General features: G+C 44.6%; 1 protein-coding gene across 5 annotated transcripts in view; it reads right to left on the reverse strand.

Annotated features, from left to right (window-relative positions):
* Positions 1-19,476, reverse strand: part of LOC146835265 (HORMA domain-containing protein 1-like) — a 1,528,718-nt gene that overhangs the window by 464,900 nt on the left and 1,044,342 nt on the right. For all 5 annotated transcript variants that reach the window (XM_085602855.1, XM_085602849.1, XM_085602848.1 and 2 more), the window contains one exon: positions 14,638-14,858. In XM_085602855.1, the coding sequence (XP_085458981.1) occupies positions 14,638-14,858 (221 nt within the window). The remainder of the gene's footprint in view (positions 1-14,637; positions 14,859-19,476) is intronic.

Raw genomic sequence — 19,476 nt, forward strand, 5'->3', positions numbered from 1 at the left:
CGACATTTTGAAGTTACTTGGATGGGTGCTTGCTAAGTTCAGGACTTGTGGAATGAGGACTTTGTTGCTCCCTGCTAGCTGATCCATAGGAATTGGCGACTTAGATGCTAAAGGAGAAAACTGGCTTGGATTCTGAACAGGCTGAAAGGTTGGCAGGGGATCCTCACTTGCAATGAAGGTTGGTGAGGAGGCCAGTGCTGTGGGAAAATAAGCATCTTGTGAGTCAAAAATTAAAAACTGTTCAGGGGCCTAAAGCGGAAGCAGGGCTTCAGGGGCTTCTTTATTTAAGTGAAGTTCGGCCCTTGTTGAGGAACCAGATGACGATGAGCTGGGGGCTGTCGCACTGGCAGCCACGTGGATCATGGGCTGAACCAGTATTTGATGCGAGACTGAGGCCGGACTGGTTCAAGTAAGGATCGAGGGTGCGTCGAGTGTGCTTAATCTTGGCTTTGGGGCGATAGCAGAATTCCTGAAATAATCCCACAATGTCACCTTTTTTGACGAGGATGCTGCAATTACTGAGGCGGATCCTCGGTAATTGCAGTCCCGGTGTTGGTGCCTCAGGATTAAAACCTTCCTGGTGCTCACCTGTGCCCCGTGTTGTTTGTTGGGCAAAGGTGCCTTGGAGGGGCTGGAGTTGAATTAGAGACTGCTGGGGTTGTAGCTCATACCCAGAAACTGAGCCAGATTGTGATTTTGCCGACGGAGTTAGAGCCATTACTGCAATGTCCAAATGTCCCCTTGTTTAGACTTTTTTTGGAAGATTTGGCCAGGACTTTCCTGACTCTCCCAGATCTCATCATTGGGTATTGTTGCTAGTTGAAGATGCCGGTCTTCCATCTTCTGTTGTACGTGCGATTAGGTGCAGAAGGCGGCAGGGAACTTCAAACTGTCCTTACCCTGGACCTTTAGACCTTTAATTATTTCTTCGCAAAGTGCAGCTGACTTAGGCTCTTTAAAACCCTTCACCTGATGTTGTAACTTTGTCTGACTTAAGTTTGTAGAGCTGCACTTGCAGGATAGGGTCAAAATAATAGGTCACTGTGCTCTTGTGGCTCTAGAGAAGGTCGAAAAGTTAGTGTCCGCTACGTATCTTCTACCGCACTGGTGACCCACTGGTAGCTGAATTGCTGGGTACAGAGTACCTAATGCTAAATACTAGGGGGTAGATTTACAAGCCCATTGCGCCACTTTTGTGTCACTTTTAACATGGGAAAAGTGACGCAAAAGTGGCGCAATGGGCTTGTAAATCTGCCCCTTGGTGCTGAATGCCTAGGCAGCTAGCAGGCTGGTATACGATATTATAAAATAACTGGGGGGGAGGTGGGGCGCTGAAAGTAGTCCTGCGAGGCCAGATTAGGTCAGACAGGTCTGACAAGGTTGGGAGCCGGGAGGTTTAAAAGGCAAGTAGGGGTACACCGAGGGGGGCCGCAAGCCGCACTCAGACTGACCAGGCCGTTTCCGTGGTGAAGCAGAGGGGAGCAGCAGAAGGTTGATAAGGCGGAAGGGAGAGCTCAGGAGCCTCAGGGCCCTCCCCCACTGCCTAGCAGCCCTTCACCCGGGATTCAAGATCCTGGAGCTCTGGGTGGACGTACGGACTGGTGAATCGACTTTGCTCTGGCACCTCGAACTGCTGCGATGCTGAGGCAAACTGAAGTGGGTGGCAAGGAACTGGCGAGAGAAAAGGCACGAGGGGCAAGCGGGGCACACAGGGCAGGGTCGCAGGCTGCACCTGATCTAATCAGGCCGCCTCCGCAACACCGCCAAGGGCACATTCTCTCTGAGGCAGCCTAGTAATGGCGGCTGCGCTTGCTGCTGACCACTGGAGTTCCTACAACAGAGCTCTGCCGTTGAGGATTGCTGCTAGGCGCAGCGACTACCCCCGCATGAGCGAGAGAAATCTTCGGGTTGTGTCTCGCCTCACTTACTGCTCGCCACTCACTGGCCGTGATGGACCTGCTCTTGCTCTCCGGTTGGTGAGTCCCTTGGACCTTGATGGTCGCAACGTTGCTCCTTCTTCGTTGTCCACGCCAGTTGCCATTACCAAGGCTTGTTGGCGCTCCCGCCAGACACTGACCACTTAGTAACCGAAATCTGACGTGGGCCAGGTCCCAGAGGCATTTTTGGGGATTAATGTGGGGGGGGGGGGGCACGGGCACCTCTCCGCAGACTGCCACCTCCCCAAGATTTTGTAAAATTGAATGAGGAGGGCTGTGTGGCTTCCCTGCAGCTCCAGGGACCACCACCTACCTGGGGCGAAATCCAAGAAAAGAGTGGGCCACGCAGCCCCCCTCCTGGAGCCAAAGATAGCCCTGGGGACACAGCTGTTTGCTAGGGCTTGGCGGGAGCTTTACCGCTCCTGCCAAGCCACAGCAAACACTCTGCTTTTAGCAAGCAAGAGCATAAAAAATGCTCTTGCTTGCTAGAAGCCACGCAGAATTGCTCTCACAGACAGGGAGCTGTTCAGCAGCTCCTTCTCTGTAAAAGCAATATTGGCTCCCGCAGGAGGCAGGGAGTCAGCAAGGACAGCAGGGCCCCTTAGGCTCCCCCCCAGCCCCCATTAGTTGTGAGTGGGTGTCCTGGGAGAGAACAGGGTACCCACAATAGGAGCTGTGCCGCAGGCCCCGGGCATGGGGTCCCAGGGGCTGAATCGGCCCGGGAGGGGAGCTACGCAGCCTCCCTCCATTTATTTTTAAAAAAAAATTATAATAAAAGGTCAGGCCCTGGGGGATGGGGTTCTGGGGCTGAAATGAAAAAATAAAATCAGGACCTGCAAACCGCAGAAGGCCCCACCCCCCTTCACCACCACTCTGCAAATGCACCTCCTGATGCACAACTTGGATACTAAGTGTTTTTGGGGGCCAGGATCCCCTTCTGTTACCTCTAGGAAGTCCTACACAGCAGGATAGCTGGGAGGTCTTTGGAGGACCCACCCAATGCACTGCTTATGACCTCACATATTACATCACTCATGACATGGTCAGTGACATCACTCATGACATCACTATTGGCATCTCAAATGACATAATTGATGGCATCATCCACAGAAACAGTCACACACACTCACACCCCCATACAACCTCTTGTGCGCCCACTCACAGACCCACACACCCACTTTCATACCCATTCACAGACCCATACCAGTACTCAAATACCCACTCACCTCTCCATAGAGGCACTCACACACCCACTCACTTGTACAGCCAGTCACACAACTATTAATTCACCCATAAGCCACTCATACATCCAGTCACTCATGCGCACAGCCACTCACATAGCCATACACTCACCCATACAGCTACTCACACACCTACTTATTTACCAACATAGTTACTCACATACCTACTCACTTACCCCTACAGCCTCTCAACACAGCCATTCATTCACCCATACAAACACTCATACACTAACTCACATGCCCACACAACCACTTGCATACCCATTCACACATCCATACAAGCACTCACACATTTGCTAACGCACCCATACAGACATTCACACAGACACTTACTCTCTAATATAGCCACTCACACACCGACTCACTTAACCAAACATCCAATCAAGCAACCACTTACTCATCCATATAGTCACTTACACACCGAGTCACTCACTCATACAGCCATTCAGATATACATTTACTCACCCATACAGTCACTACACACCAACTTACTCACCCATAGAGCCACTCACTCACCCATACAGCCACTGAAACACCCAGTCACTCACCAATACAGCCACTCACATAGTATCTCTCTCACTCACACAGGTACTCACACATCTACTTATACACTCATACAGCCACTTACATACCCATACACACAAGGATACTGTCACACAGTCACTCACATATTATATGATAGAAGTAGTATCACGTAGTAGTAGTTCAGCTAGTATACTATTCTAACTTTTGTAGTAGGTTACTATATATGTTTACCACCCACAAACTGTTAAAAACTCTTACACTCACTTGATGATGTAATCAGTGATGTCATTTGGGATGTCATTTGGGATGTCATTTGGGAGGTCATCAGTGATGTCACTGGCCATGTCATGAGTGATGTAATAAGTGAGGTCATAAGCAGTGCATTAAGGGGGGTGTAAGTTATAGTTACCGCAGGCAACCATAACAGCTGAATTTCACTGGTTTTGTACCGGGGAAATCTTAGCCTAACTATAATGTCCCTGTAACCTTTGGTTTTAAGTTTATATATAGTTTTTAATTCATACCCTCTTTTCTGCTTGCCACAAGTGATTTCCTACGAAGAATGTATGATATAACATGGGGTGAGTCTATGTACTCTTGACTTTGGATGCTACTGCATTATATACAAGCATTTTACATCAGGATGGTCAGAAGGTGACCAAGCATGTTTTGGTATGAGACCTATGCGTTTACATCCGCATACACAGTTGCTTCTTCAAATGATGAAAAGGTGTCTGGAGAATGACTTATTTGAGAAGCAATTGCACAAACAAATAAGAGGGCCTGTAATGGGCAACTGCTTCGCGCCCAGTCATGCAAATCTGCATATGGGCTGGTCAGAGGAGCAGGTGCTCACAGTCCAGTATGCCCAAGAATGGTCAGAAAACGTGGTCCTATGGACCCGTTTAATTGATGATCTTTTCATTTTATGGAGGGGCACACCAGACCCTGCAAAAGAATTTGCTGACAAACTGACCTTCAATGATTTGAACCTTTCCTTCACTAGTAATATCAGCAAGACTGGGGTCCAGTTTTTGGACCTGAAGGTCTTTGTTAAAGATAATAGAATACGCACAAAAACATTTAGGAAACAAATGGCAGAGACCTCAGTTTGCCATGCACGCAGCTTACAACCTCCAAAACTAATAGTATTCCTTATGTGGAGAATCTCTGCATGAAACAGAACTGTAGTGAAGAAACATCATTGAATGAAGTCCATGCAGAACTTAATGAAATATTCCTTGCCAGAGGGTATGAGCAGGCAATATTTGATACAGCAAAAGATAAAGTAAAATTGAAATCGAGGGAAGCGCTGTTTTTCAATAATGGAAATGAGAAGTCTAAGGGCCCAGGCCAGGTAAGGAGGATCACAGGGTATACAGTATACCATCAGAGAGTGAGGAGAATCTTGTCCACCCATTGAAATCTTATTAAAAGTGACCTAATCATTGGGAAGACAGTGACAAGGAATTCATTTGTGACATTTAGATGGGCCAGATCCATGCGGCATTAGTTTTTTGTCAGCAAGCCTCTAATTTAAGTTGTATTAGAAAGAATTAAGTTGTGTTTTACTAAGTAGTTTTATATTTTGCACTATGCACTTTAATTACAATGTAAACAGGAACTTACAGTGTCTTTTCTATGTCTATGCTGACACGCATATTAACAATGGTGATTTAATAGCAACCAAAATGGCAATGACACCATGTTACGAAGGTGGTTGTGACCACCAAAAGCGTTTGTTTCTTCTTAAATAAAGGTATTTATTGGCTCCAGTTGTGTCTTTACCTGCTAACGAAGTCTCCCGGCAGAGATATATGTACATATCTATATATATATATATATATATATATATATATATATATATATATATATATATATATATATATATATATATATATATATATATATATATATATATATAGAGAGAGAGAGAGAGAGAGAGAGAGAGAGAGAGAGAGAGAGAGAGAGAGAGAGAGAGAGAGAGAGAGAGAGAGAAAGAGAGAGAGAGAGAGAGCGATATCCTCAGTTGAAATTAAATGAAAGATGCTTCTATATAGCGCATGGATACCCGGAGGCATCCCAGCGCTGACAGCAGAAGGATCAGCGTGGCAACCAGACTAAGAGAATAGCAAGGTCTTTAACAGTTTACGGAAGACAAGATGGTTGGGTTCTTTCCGTAGGTCAAGAGGAAGAGAGTTTCACAGTTTTGATGCATTATAGGAGAACATACAACCTCTACTTCTGACTTTCCTCATCTTTGGAACAGTAGCTAGGTGTAAGTGGTCCGATCAAAGGCGCCTGTTGTCACGATTGAGACCAATAATGGAGTGATTAATGGCAGGGCTTTTCCCGGCCAGTGACTTGTGTGCTATGCACATCGCCTTGAATTCGATTCTCTCCTTGATCGGAAGCCAATGAAGGGATTTTAGGTGTACTATGCACATTGCCTTGAATTCGATTCTCTCCTTGATCGGAAGCCAATGAAGGGATTTTAGGGCTGGTTTTGCTGATTGGAATTTTGGAATATTCAAAAGAATTCTGGCTGTAGCGTCTGAAGTTGGGACAATGATGCACAAGGGGCACCTAAATAAAGGGCATTACCATAGTCAAGGCGTGACAGAATGAGAGCCTGAACCATCAGTTTTCTGGCCTGAAAAGGAAGGAAAGGGAGGACCTTCCGAAGCATCCTTAGGATACCATAGCAAGAAGCCACCACCTTACGTGCCTGAGCCTTAAAGGTCAAGTCCTGGTCTAGCCAGATACCTAGGTTCTTTATCAGGGGCTTGGGAGTAGGGACGGGATCCAATGTATTTCGCCATATAGTGTTAAAGTCAATGGCTGACCGGTTCACCAGGATCGTCAGCTTGTTTTTTCCCCCATTTAATTTTCAGAAAGGAATCATTCATCCATTTTGCAGTCTCTTCCAAGCACTGTCAAATGTTGGGGGATGCGATGTCTACATGATTGAGTCCTACCACCAGTTGGGTGTCATCTGCATAGGTCACTATGTGTACCCTAAAAGGTACCACCAGCTTCGCTAAAGGGCTCCTATACACGTTAAACAATGTGGGACTCAGGAATGGTCCCTGGGGAACCCCACAGTGAATAGGCACCTGTTTTAAGGCCACATCAGCATCAAAGACCTGAAAGAGTCTATCACTCAGGAAGGATTGCAACCAGGCCAGCGCGACCCCGTTCACCCCTAATTTCTTAAGTCTATGGACCAAGAGTTGATGGTTTACCGTGTCGAAGGCTGCGCTGAGGTCTAGAAGTAGCGATGCCTCCGGACTTGGGACTTTTCTACAACTGAGAGTATGGCTGTTTCTGTGCCTTGTAATAGGCGCAAGCCTGTTTGAGATGGGTGAAGAAGTTTATTGGTTTCCAAGAAGGTAGACAGCTTTGAATACACCTGTTTTACAGCTATTTTGCTGATCCCTGGGAGAAGTGAGATGAGACAATAGTTTACCAGGGAGTCAGAGTCCAGGCTGGTTTATTTTGGGAGTGCCCTCACCATTGCTTCCTTCCTGGGTGGGGGAACCACTCCAGATACAAAACAGGCGTTGATCAACTCCAGGATAGAAGGGGAAATTGTTCCAGCCACTTATTTCAGAATTTTTAGATGTGCTGGATCTTTAGGTGATCTGCTCTTTACTTGAGACATTATGCGATCAAGGGTCTCATTATCCATCAGAGGAATTATTTCTAAATAGGCATCTATGCTGTGAAGACTAGAATCCCAAGTTTGGTTCTCCGTCTGGGAGAATGAGGTGTATATAGTTTGGATTTTATTGTGAAAAAATTCTACAAGTTTGTCACAACGTGAACCTGAGGTGTCAAGGGTCTCTGGAGGAGGAGGAACTCTGAGGAGAGTCTTCGCAATGCGAAAGATCTCAGATGTAGAGTTGCCTGCCGATTACATTTTTTCTACATAAAAAGCCGCCTGGGCTGATTTGATTTCGGCTTTATATAATTTAATAGCCTCCCTATATTTCAATTTGTTGTCTGGAGAGAAGTTCTTCATCCAAGTTCTTTCTAACTTCTAACAAGTTTGTTTTAGTTCCAGAAGTTTTGCAGAGTACCATGCCATTCTGTTACTACCTTTTTTCACCTGGATTGATTTTATAGGAAGAAATTGATCTAGAGAATCTTGTATCCATTTATTAAAATTTTCGTTAGTGATGACAACATCAGAATTTGGTGCTGGTTTTGTTTTTTCTAGCTCTAGAGTCCATTGTTCCATTGAAAGCTTGGACCAGGGACGTAACCTTGTGCTGGTCAGCTTGGCGTGGAGTGTGGTAAAATTAGGGGTCCAAAGTAAAGGTATAAGAAAATGATCAGACCCTGGTACTGGGATCGGATTTCCCCCCCACTAATTCCTCCACTCACACGAAAGTGCCCTTTCGTGTGTTTGGAATTGACAACTTTTTGGTGAAGCTAGTAGGCAGCTAGATCCCTTGTAATCTCTACAGCGGCCATCTGCAAGAGGTCATCGAAGTGCAGGTTGAAATCTCCTAAGAGAGTAAAATTAGCCAAGATATTGGCCGAGTTGGCTGCTATGTCAGGCAGGGAATAACCGAACTGTCCCAGAGGCCCTGGGGGCCGGTAAATTAGAATACCAGACAAAGTGAGTGAGGGTGTAAACCCTATAGCAAAGGCAAGATTCTCGCAATCCGGTATTGGGCTTCCAGAAATGCAGCAGGTTATGTAGTTTGTATATATTATGTCAATCCTGCCACCTTTCCCTGAGGTGCGATCCAGCCTCTGGATGCTATATTTCGAGGGGAGAGCCTGGACGAGCTCAGACCCAGGGTTTAGCCAGGTTTTGGTCAGGAACAGGACCTCTGGCCTTTCTTCCTCCAAAAGGATGGAGATTTCCACCACATGCCTGGGTAGTGACCTGCAGTTTAGCAGGAACAATTTTATATAAGCCAGGTGTGGGTAGATTTGACTGTGGAGCCGTTGACAATTTGAAAGAGCAGTATGGACATTTGGTTGGACTACTATCTGGGTGAATGGAGTGTTGACAATTCCCCGTGATGAGTCCTTTTAGTCGAAGCAGCTCCTCTGCCTCACAGTGCAATCTCTTTAGAAGATGTAGCGGTACTGGCCCCTCGCCACAAACAGACGCGGACAGACGCAGACAGGCTTGCCTTAGGTGCGTCTCTGGCGCGCCAGCGGCACGTCCGTTGCGCGTCTGTTCTGGCATGCAAATAAGTACGTTTCCAGCCGGAAGTCGGAGGGGTGGAGCCACATCCCTCAGCGCAACAATCGGCTGTGAGGCCGTGGCGGACCGGCGACCGGCTATGAAAGTGCGCGTGCAAGTGCAGTGCAGGTAAGAGCAATTCAGTTGCCCTGACTAACAAGACCCTAATTAATCGTAGGTTTAAAAATTATACAAGTTAAAAATATTAGAAATAAAAAAATGCTGGCTTTCTTAATCGGCGCGCTTCAGCTTACCGCTGCGCGTCCATTCTGGCGTGCAAATAAGTACGTTTCCAGTCCGGAAGTGAGGAGGCTAAGGGGTGGAGCCACGTCCCTCTGCAACAATCGGCTGTGAGGCCGCGGCGGACCGGGACCGGCTATGAAAGTGCATGTGCTAGTGCAGTGCAGGTCAGAGCAATTCAGTTGCTCTGACCAACAAGACCCAAATTATTCGTAGGTTTAAAAATCACACGAGTAAAAAATATTGAAATAAAGAAATGCTTGCTGTCTTAATCGGCGCGCTTCAGCTTACCGCACTGGAAAAGGTAGAACTGGGTGGACCTCAGTAGAGACTCCCTCAGGCAACATGCAGTAGCTAATCTGAAGGAATAAGGCTTCTCAGTGGAGTGGTCTAGAGAAGGACACAACCTGATTGGTTGGAGCTTAAGTTTAGTCTCTATTTAAAAAAAAATGCCTAGAATAGGTTACTAAACTGAAGGTGTTCGGGCCTTTCCCGTCTATCGTTATCATTACACTGCTTTCTAATGGTACCATCAATCAATCAGTATTTATTATGCACGGCTACTCACCCGCTAGGGTCTCAAGGTGCTGGGACCATGGGACTCCAACCTTGACGAGAGGGAATGATTCAAACATGTGAATCTATGAAAGTTCTAATACTGGAGTAAGCTTTGTTGAACCTCCCCTTTTATACCTATGAGACAGAGCCAGGGTGAATGTCTTAGTACTAAGCTGCAGCAATCTACAGTGGCAGTATTGAATTGGCTGAAGATTATCATGAATTCTTTTAGGATCTAAATGGAATCCTTATGTCTTTCTTGAGGCAAGCCATCACTGAAATTCTTCACAAAGCCTAGAAGGCATCAGGTAGACAGAGTATTCTGTAGGGTTTCAAATATTACTAATAGTAGTAGAAGTGATTTAGCGCCTCTACTCAAGACCTTCTGAAAACTACTGATGCAGTCAATAAGGGAAATCTGACTCGAGGTGAATTTGTCACAGTCAGAGGATATGTTATGCTCCTTGACCATGAATATATCCTTGAAGCATTCCTTGAAGAGTGATTTTAGTAATGTATTAATCTAATTGTTTTTATGTTTTTCCATAACAAACACTCACATCATCGGTTTGTTTCTGGAACACAAGCAGTGCAACAAACATGGTGCAACATTCACATGGTTTACTGAAATCACCACCCAAGTGGTTCAAGTTAAGGCTTTAAAAATCCCCAGGAGGCAGGAAGGGATCTCTAAAATGGGCAGTCAGTCCACTGCCTGGGAGGCATAGGTCACAACTTTCACCGACCTGGTGAACTAGCGGGCTGCCCACCAGGTGCCCAATGAACCTGTTTCTTTGGATGGAGGTTACTCTTTAGAACTTCTGTATCTCTTTCTGACCTTTAAAAACAAATAGCGTAGCTGAATCTGCAGGGCATGTTGGGCTATGACACCTTCTGGAATGCTTAAAGTAGCAGTGTTACTTTCCCAACAGTTACAGCCTCAATAGAGGAAGTTTATTGAATTCATTTCCCGGTAATTCACTTTACCATGTTCTTGTAGGGTTATGTTTTCTGTTGAATGTTAGCTTATGTGACATTTTTTAAACTAGCTTAATTCCTGATAAGTCAAATGCTGCATAACATGGGTTACTGTATGTTTTCTTTGTTTAAATTACTTACAATTCAATTCAATTCAAAAGAGTCTTTATAACGATTATTCATCTTAAAAGACATATATATATGTACAGATAAAACAGTGTGATATTCCACGACCATAGTTTGAATATCATAATATCTAATAGTCTTACACAACCAATACAATACTTTAAAAAATTTAAAATAGCCATTAAAATTTCTTCTAAAAAAAAATAAAAAAAAATCCACAAACTACTATAGTCCACCATTTCTTTCACGAATAGCCTAAGACCAGCTAAGGAATTTGGCAACCCCTATAATAATTATTTCGTTATCGCCATTTTTCAATAACCTTTTGGCAGTCAGAGCAGAAGTCGTACCAAGAGTTCTGCTCAGGGGTTTAAGCCACATACTCCTAGCTGAATGATAGGCAGGACAAACATAAAGGAGGTGGCTTACACTTTCTATACAATTAGGGCAAAATGGACACCTGTCTCCCTTACCAGTTTTCCATTTGCTGGTAAATTCCCTAAGTGGGAGCGTTTTTACCTGAAACTGATGGTACAACCTACGGTCTCTAGGTTTCGTAATTAGGTCCCAATAAGATTCGAGGGATGGTTCATCTTTTAAATCCCAGAAGTCTCTGGTCAATGGAGAGCCTACCAGAGTAGAGTATCTCCTAAATTTTACTAAACTCCAGTATGCTGTTCTGAATTCCGATTTGGTTGGAAAATCAGCCGCTTCCGGAGATACCCACAAATCCCTCATCCCCATATCAGTAAGTAGGGTTTTTAACCATATGATCTTGTTTGAGTGGTCCAACCCCCTTACTTGAGACAGGGCCTTTGCGAATTGATGTAGTTCGGGAGTAGACCATAGCCTTCTCCAGAAGAACAACATTCTGAGCTGTGCAATATCCTCAATGGGATTGCAACCAAGATCGAACAGAAGAGGGATTCGTGGAGTTGATCGTGGGAGGCCCACAATTGATCTTAAAAATTTGTTTTGGGCCAGAACTAAGTCGGACAGATTACTATAACCCCAGATCTCAGCACCATATAAAATAGCATGGACTATTTTCAGGGAATACAGCTTGACAGCTAGAGCCACTGGCTTAGTTTGGGAGAGCCTATGCTCCCGCAAAAGGGCTCCTGCTAACTGTGAATGTTTCAATGCTAGGAGCCTCACCTGAGGAGTCCAGCTCAACTTTTCGCCAAGGGTAATGCCTAGATAAGTAAAGACTTTAGCCTGCTCCAAGAGCTTCCCACTCATAAAAACTCTTGCCGAGACAGCACCCGCCCCATGGAGTACCATAAATTTCGTTTTCTCCACATTAACCTCTAGCCCATGTTCGCTGCAAAACACCTCAAAGCGAGATAGGGCCCGCTGCAAACCCTGCCGCGTTTTGGATAATATCAGGGTGTCATCAGCGAACATGAGCAGGGGCACCCTTTGGCCAGCCAACTTTGGAGCATCAGTAGGATAGTTATCAAAATACTGTAAAACCCCATTTATAAATAGGGAAAATAGGGTTGGGGCCAGGACACACCCCTGACGAACTCCTTTCTCTACTTTAAATCTTTCAGTGACCTCTCCTGGTTTCCCCCAACAAACCTGAGCATAATTGGAGCTGTGAAGCTTGATCACAAAATCCACTAGTTCCTTAGGCATCCCTAACCCTAATAAAACATCCCAAAGTTTAGGTCTGGGGACAAGGTCAAATGCGGATTTTAGGTCCACAAATGCTGCAAAGATTAGCCCCTTGCCCAAAAGGACCTCCTTCCAATAAAGTAAAACGAACCTAAAAACCTGGTCCAGTGTTCCCATGTGAGCCCGAAACCCTACTTGAAGATTAGATAATATATTCTTTTCATCCATCCAACTTTGGATCCTTCCTAGGATGACACGGGCAATGATCTTTTGCAAGGCATCGATAAGGCTGATTGGCCTATAATTGCCCGGTGCGGAGCGATCCCCATTTTTAAAAATCGGGATTATTATTTCCGCACCGGACCAAGAGTTGGGAAATGGAGTTCCCCCCGCCAATGAGTTCATCAGATTCGTTATGTAAGGGACCCAAAGATCACCATCCTGCCTAAATAGGTCCGCTGGAATACAGTCAGGACCGGGTGCCTTACCACTCGGAATATTCTTCAAGACCGCCTCAACCTCCTTGGTACTGAACCGCAAAGGAACATCTATGGATATAAATGGAACAGAGGAGACCCTCTCCGAGCCCTGCTGGTATTGGGCTTCAAAGTGGACAACCCAATGGTGGGGGTCCACATTATTACTTGGGATTAGCAACCTTTGCCCATTCCCCCACTTTATTAAATCCCAAAATTGGGACATGTTCCTGCCTTTACATGCTCTCAGCAGGTCCTTCCAACGTTCCTCGTCCCACTCTCTTTTAGCCTGCCTTAAGGTAGATTTATACAAAACCCGGGCCTGTTTGTTTATAGGGTAATTCCTAGATTTAATTGCGGTCAAAAGGGCTTCATGAGTAGACCTACATAGCTCATTGTACCAAGAATTGGGTTCCGCAATTAGGGGATATAGGGGGAGACCGGTGGGGGGCTTGACATTTTGGGTTAGGCAAACTGAGGGGGTTACAGTAGATGAGATCGCCCTTGATAACCCGGACATCTTGGCAATCAGAGTTAGATCTCAGAGTGGCCCTAATTTATTCTTGCTTAATATATATGCCAGGGGCAAGCGGGTGGTAAGAGCTCACAGGTTATCGCAGCACTTGAGACCTTTTTAGTCGAGGGCCCTTTTAATAATAACATGATTATCATGGGGGATTTTAATACATGTTTTGAGCCCTTGGCCAGCGATGATGGTAGATTTAGTGAGGAGGAGGATGCTCGCTGGGGCGTGCCACAGTTGGATCTACAACCCATAAAGAAATGGACAGAGGTAGCGCTCCAGGGTAAAGGGGTGTGCCTGGAATGGGGCCTTAGAGCTGCCAACGGTAGGACCAAGTCCGATGCCTTGGGTGCTCCAAAAGCAGGATCGATTATATCCTGGTAAAATTGGAAATTTGGCACATTGTGCTAGACATGGAAGTACAAATTCGGCCTGAAAGCGACCATAACCCCTTGGTTCTTACTATGGATATTCGAAGCTTTGATCCCACGACTGTCGGGAATACAGTAAGTTGTTGTGCCCCGTTAATACTGGGTAATGACTTGAGAAGGGTCAAATGGGCTAAGGTGGCACTAGACGAAATAAAGATGTTAGAAATCAGGGCCCTGGTTTCAAGGGCCCTAGGAGAACTCAATGAGTGTAGTTCACAGGAGATTCTTAACGTTAAGTTGCCATTGATTCATATGGAGCTCATTAGTAGGCTGAAGAGCTATTTTATTAATTCTAAGCCTATGAGGGTCAATCAAAATTACTTACATTTAAAGCAAACTTTGAAGGTTTTATCCCCTGATCTCGAACAAGTAAGGGTTTTCTACAGTTTACCCTCAAATTTGAGCAACTCAAGTTAAGTAACGATTAAATAATGTCTTCAGTTTACCCCATCTCACTGTGATTTCAGTTTCTCTTTTAAGGCACCTTCTCACCAGTTTAGGTAATGCTGTGACTTGCATACTCTGTTTAAATCAATTTATTGGCTTTCTATTGTTTTTAAGTATTGTCAGTTGACTTGCTTTTGACTAACATTCACTGTTATGTTAACATGTTTTTAAAAATATTTATAAAATGCACAAATGTGATCAATACAAGAAAAATTAAATTACAAAGCAGAAATGCAGGTGATAAATAAATAAGTATCAAAACAAAAGATTCAGTGGAGTGCCTTGTTGTATTTGCAATCCATATATAAAGAATCTTAAAAAAGCCTCACGCTTGTGGGTTGTTCTTTTTCTTGATTACTATTGTCTTCTTTCAGGATCTCCTGTTTGTTCATAAATTCCATTCTTGCCTTCTCAGTTGTGACACGAACCTTTAACATGTGGAAAGAAGTTTCTACATCTGCTACCTTGACATGTACTGGTAGTCCATCAAATAGCATACAGTCAGACACTCCTTCCTTGAATCCAGGAGGCTGGTAGGAAGCAGGGGTAACTAAAAGAGGCAAAGACATGAGAAGCAACATCATGTTTTCTGTAATGCTAATTCTCTCTTTCCAGCATTTTTGCTCTTTTTACTTAGTACCGACAAGCCCTTTCCCAACACCATTCCAAGACTGCGGTCTGTGATTTAGATCTATACACTGTAAGGACATTAAGAATGTCCACATGCGAAGGGTTATACTAGGTACATCTTTGCTGGAGGCATGTATATGAGTCTTCTCACTGACGGTGCTCAGGCCTAATTCAGAGAATGTACTCTTGGAAAAGAGTAGCCTATATTCACAATATTTTGGCTTCTCAGTCTTAGAGTACTTTTTTTCAGTCACATGTTATGTAGCGTATGCTATCACATGAGGAGGGTACTATAGGGGCATATGTATTTGCAGCACTACAATGTTTCTGTTTTTGAGAGCCACTGAACAATACTTGCAGGTGGCTAGCTCATTAAAACAAAAATTATCAACTGGAAAAAAACTAGTATTTGCAAAGCCAATAGGTATCTTTTTTAAATGCAGGAGTAGAGTGATTTGACTTCACCAATGCTTGTTGGTTTGGCACAGTTTCTACTCAAAGCCACTTTAAGATGGTAAACTGTGCATTTGAATGCATGCACATATGTGCTCACACTGGTGGTCATTTTTAATTTTTTTGTTTACTTTAGAAATAATAATTTCAAGAAAGCCACCATGTGTGAATATCCAAGGGCTTGTGTGTCCAACCATCTTGGATTTGTTTAAGAAATATTACAAAAATAATTCCAAGATGGCCACTGGTGCATGCATGCTCATACCTGGCCAGTTTGTAACAATCTACATAATCTTTTATTTACCATTCCAGGTGGTAAATCCCCCTCACAACAAAAATTTAAAAAAAGAGAAAAACCTAAACAAAAAACTGAAGAGCGGAAACACATGGGATAGTGAAAGTTGCAATGCAGGAGAAATTCTGTTAACAAAGCAGCCTGGTAGCAGCGGTCAACTACAGGGCCCACACTAAAGGATAAAAGGAAAAAATACATATACATTAATGTAGGGACAGAGAAGAGAGCAAGGAAAGCGTTGTACTCCCATGGAGTGCTAAAAGACAAAAAAATAGTCCTGTCACATAAGCAAAGGCATACTACTACTCATCCAATCAGAAACATAATATAGAAGAAATGCTACTTGGACAGTGCAAACGTCATTAAATAAGGAACCTGCCACTAGGATAAACAAGAAAGATAAAGAAACATTAGAAACAGGCTGACCCAAATGTCCTGCTATGTATGTTAATATTGTAGAACAGGCTATATGTAGACAAGACCTAAAGGTCAGAAAGTGGGCTGATTAACTGTGACTGACGCACTGAGACAGAAGTAGTATATTTATGTTTTTGCTTTATATACTTTAACTGTACAACACTGTACAATTCACTGCACTCTAGAATCTCGTCCCATAATGCTTTGCAGGGCCTTTGGTTGGGATTGTATTTCTGCCCATAGCTGTGCTTGGGGTGGTCCTAGGAGGATGGGACCACCACCGAATCATTTCAGCATGATGTGCTCTTTGTGTTCAAGGCATCTGCTTGGTTCTCTTCCTAGGTTAGTGAGGACACCAAAATCATCACCTCTCTCACTGCTTGGTCTATTTTCATTTTCACTTTTTGTGAGATGATTACATGCATTTTTGCATGTAATGATAAAGTTACTTGTTGTTTTATCAAGGGTATGTGAGGTTTATGTTCTATTAATGGGGATGAGACAGAACACTTGCGGAGCAGAATTTTGGGTAGTGGTACTCTGCCAACTACGCCCACCCTTACATTTAGTAGTGTGTGTGGAAACCACTGGTTCTGGCATCAGAGGCTTATTCCTTTCTTATTCCCGCAGGGGGTAAACCCGGGTCCCTCTGCACAGGCATCTGGAGGGGATTGCGCTCCTCGTAGGAACATTCAGAATGGGAAAAGTATTGTTGGAAATGGAGAAGTCCATGTGGAGGACATATTTTGCAAAGAGGGCACCATTGGAAAGGAGGAAGGACTCCAGTATAAATCATGCTGGTTGTACTTCCTCATTAGAAACTTTGGGGCAGATTTACAAGCCCCATGCACCACCAGTACGTCACTTTTTGTGACATACTGGTGGCGTATTTCACTGCTCCATATTTATAAGGACAGGAAAAGCCACCCTGCGTGGCTTTTCCTGTCTTTGTAAATATGGCCCCTTTACACACAGCACTTTGCGTAAAAGGGGCCTTCCATGGGTGTTGCTGTGGGTGGGCACCTATGGAACCAGACACATTTCCAGATTTACGAGGAAATGTAAATCTGGAAATCCATCAGTATGCTACGCCACCCTAGCAAGGTGCAACGAGGAGAAATGTTTTTATTTCTCCTCGTTTTTCCCTCTTTCAATGCGCGCTGCATTCTACAGCATGCATTGAAAGAGGAAAATGTAGGCAGTGATTGTTTTCCTGCAGGAAGGTGCTCCTTCCTGCACGAAAACAATCTCCCCATGAAGCAGGCATCCTTGCACTGTGGTGCAAGAGTGCCTGCGCTGGCGCATGGCAGCAGTTTGTGCGCCAGCGCAGGGGAGAGCACAGGAATGCAACATATTATTGTAAATATGTTGCATTCCTGTGCTCTGTAAGGCTTGCGGAAAGCACTGAGTCACTTTCTCGTAAATCTGGTATCTTTCAAATATTTACATAATCAAATCATTCCCTGTCATCAAGCTCTGAATTCCTAGTAACTGAATAGCAGTGCTCCGGTCAATTGACCATGTTTACCTAGTAGAATATCAACCTCACTTGAAACAAGCCAAACTTCAGCAAATGAGGTAGAACTTGTGAGCTCTCAATTCTCCCTATATACCACTCAGATTTCATAGCAGAAGTGTGAAGAGTACACATTTACAATGAGCCTCTGATCGGTGACGAGAGGTTCGCATTTGAATATATGAAAGATACCAACACCAGAAAAATGAACTGACAGGTAATTCATTAATGTATTGTCCATTATTGTATATTACATATATTCAATTGCTTGAATCACAATACCAAGCAGGAAATAACATTTAAATAAAGCTAAAAGCAGGGTCATCTTATTGAAACTGGTTGTGAAGACCTGCTTGTGCCTTTGCTGTATTGGATGCTGCATTCATGTGCTACATGCCAAATGTCCTGTAAAGACACTCCAGCACAGAGTGCAGCTGGTATGGCCATGCTTCTTGTGGAGCATGCCCTCACTCTAACTTGAAGTGGATATTTTGGGGCTGATTGACAAACCTAAACTTACACTTTTGTGTAAGTTTACTATTGTTTAGCTTTAAACAAACTCCAACTTAACAGTAAGATAACAACTGCAGAGGGTTCGAAAGAGCACATAAAAATATAGGCCTGCAAATGCATATCAATATGTGTTTACTGCTATTCAGACACATGTTTTTGTTTTCGTGATATTATTCTAGGAATACGCTGTGCATGTTGTTTGTTATTCAGGGACTCTTCTATGGGTTAGGAGCTTGATTTAGATCTTGGCAGATCAGGTTCTGCCGTCGCTTTTTCTACAGTTTTCCTGCCCTCCAACTTGGCGTCTTCACACCTGATTTGGCGGGTCCATCGATCAAAGACCGCCACAGTTCCCCCAACTGCACCAGGAATCTTCGCCCACGTTGAATGAGCCACAGCAAGAAGCGGCCAGCAGTGGCACTCTAGCAAAGAGTTCCGCCGAGCTGATAACAATGTGATTTCCATTGAGGCAACTATGGCTGGAATCCCTCCAACTTCGAGACGGAGGAATCGAAGGAAATTAGGTAAAAACTAAGGGGGTATATTCACAAGAACGCGTGATAACTACCGCAAGAGTAGCGTAACGCAACTTTCAATATTGCAGCACATCGCAGGAAAATAACCCCGTGACAACGTGGGATTCACAACAGGGCAGTACCATGCGATAGTCTGCCGAAACCACGGACAATTTCTGCGATAAAACCAGCTCGATGGAGATAAAAACACAAACCACAACACTCAAAACATGCGATGGGCCAAAGCGCAATGAGGAAATCAGCGATAAGCAGCGCCAGGCCTGCAACACACACCTGGCGTGTGGCAAAAATCTGAATAAAAGCAGAAAAAACACCCACACACAAACTGACCTACACCCAAGCACCATGGAGGCAGCTGGAGCAGGCGCAGAGGACGAGCGCAACCCCACAAGCACCCCGGACGACCAGCCTGGGACATCGGCGACAGGGAAGGGCAAGGACAAGAAGACGAGGAAGACGAAGTTCAGTCCGCAGGCGAACAGGATCATAGTCACGGAGGTGATGGAACACCAACTCTTCATCACCTCCAACGTGTCACTAGGCACCAAAACTACAATATGGCGGGACGTCGTCGACAAGGTGAATGCCGTCGGCGAGCGCAAGTGGACAATGGATGAGGTCAAGAGGTGATGGAACGATATCAAGCCGAAGACCAAGGAGAAACTCTCCACCAACCAGAAGGCAGCAACGCAGTCAGGAGGTGGGAACCCAGCGCAACTGTGGAGACTGTGGCCGGAGTCCGGGGACCGGACACTGTTCGACAGGAAACAACACAACCGCATCAGGGTGAGTGACCACAAGGTACTGG

The sequence above is a fragment of the Triturus cristatus genome, chromosome 4_2, assembly GCF_964204655.1.
Source record: "Triturus cristatus chromosome 4_2, aTriCri1.1, whole genome shotgun sequence".
Lineage (NCBI taxonomy): Eukaryota > Metazoa > Chordata > Amphibia > Caudata > Salamandridae > Triturus > Triturus cristatus.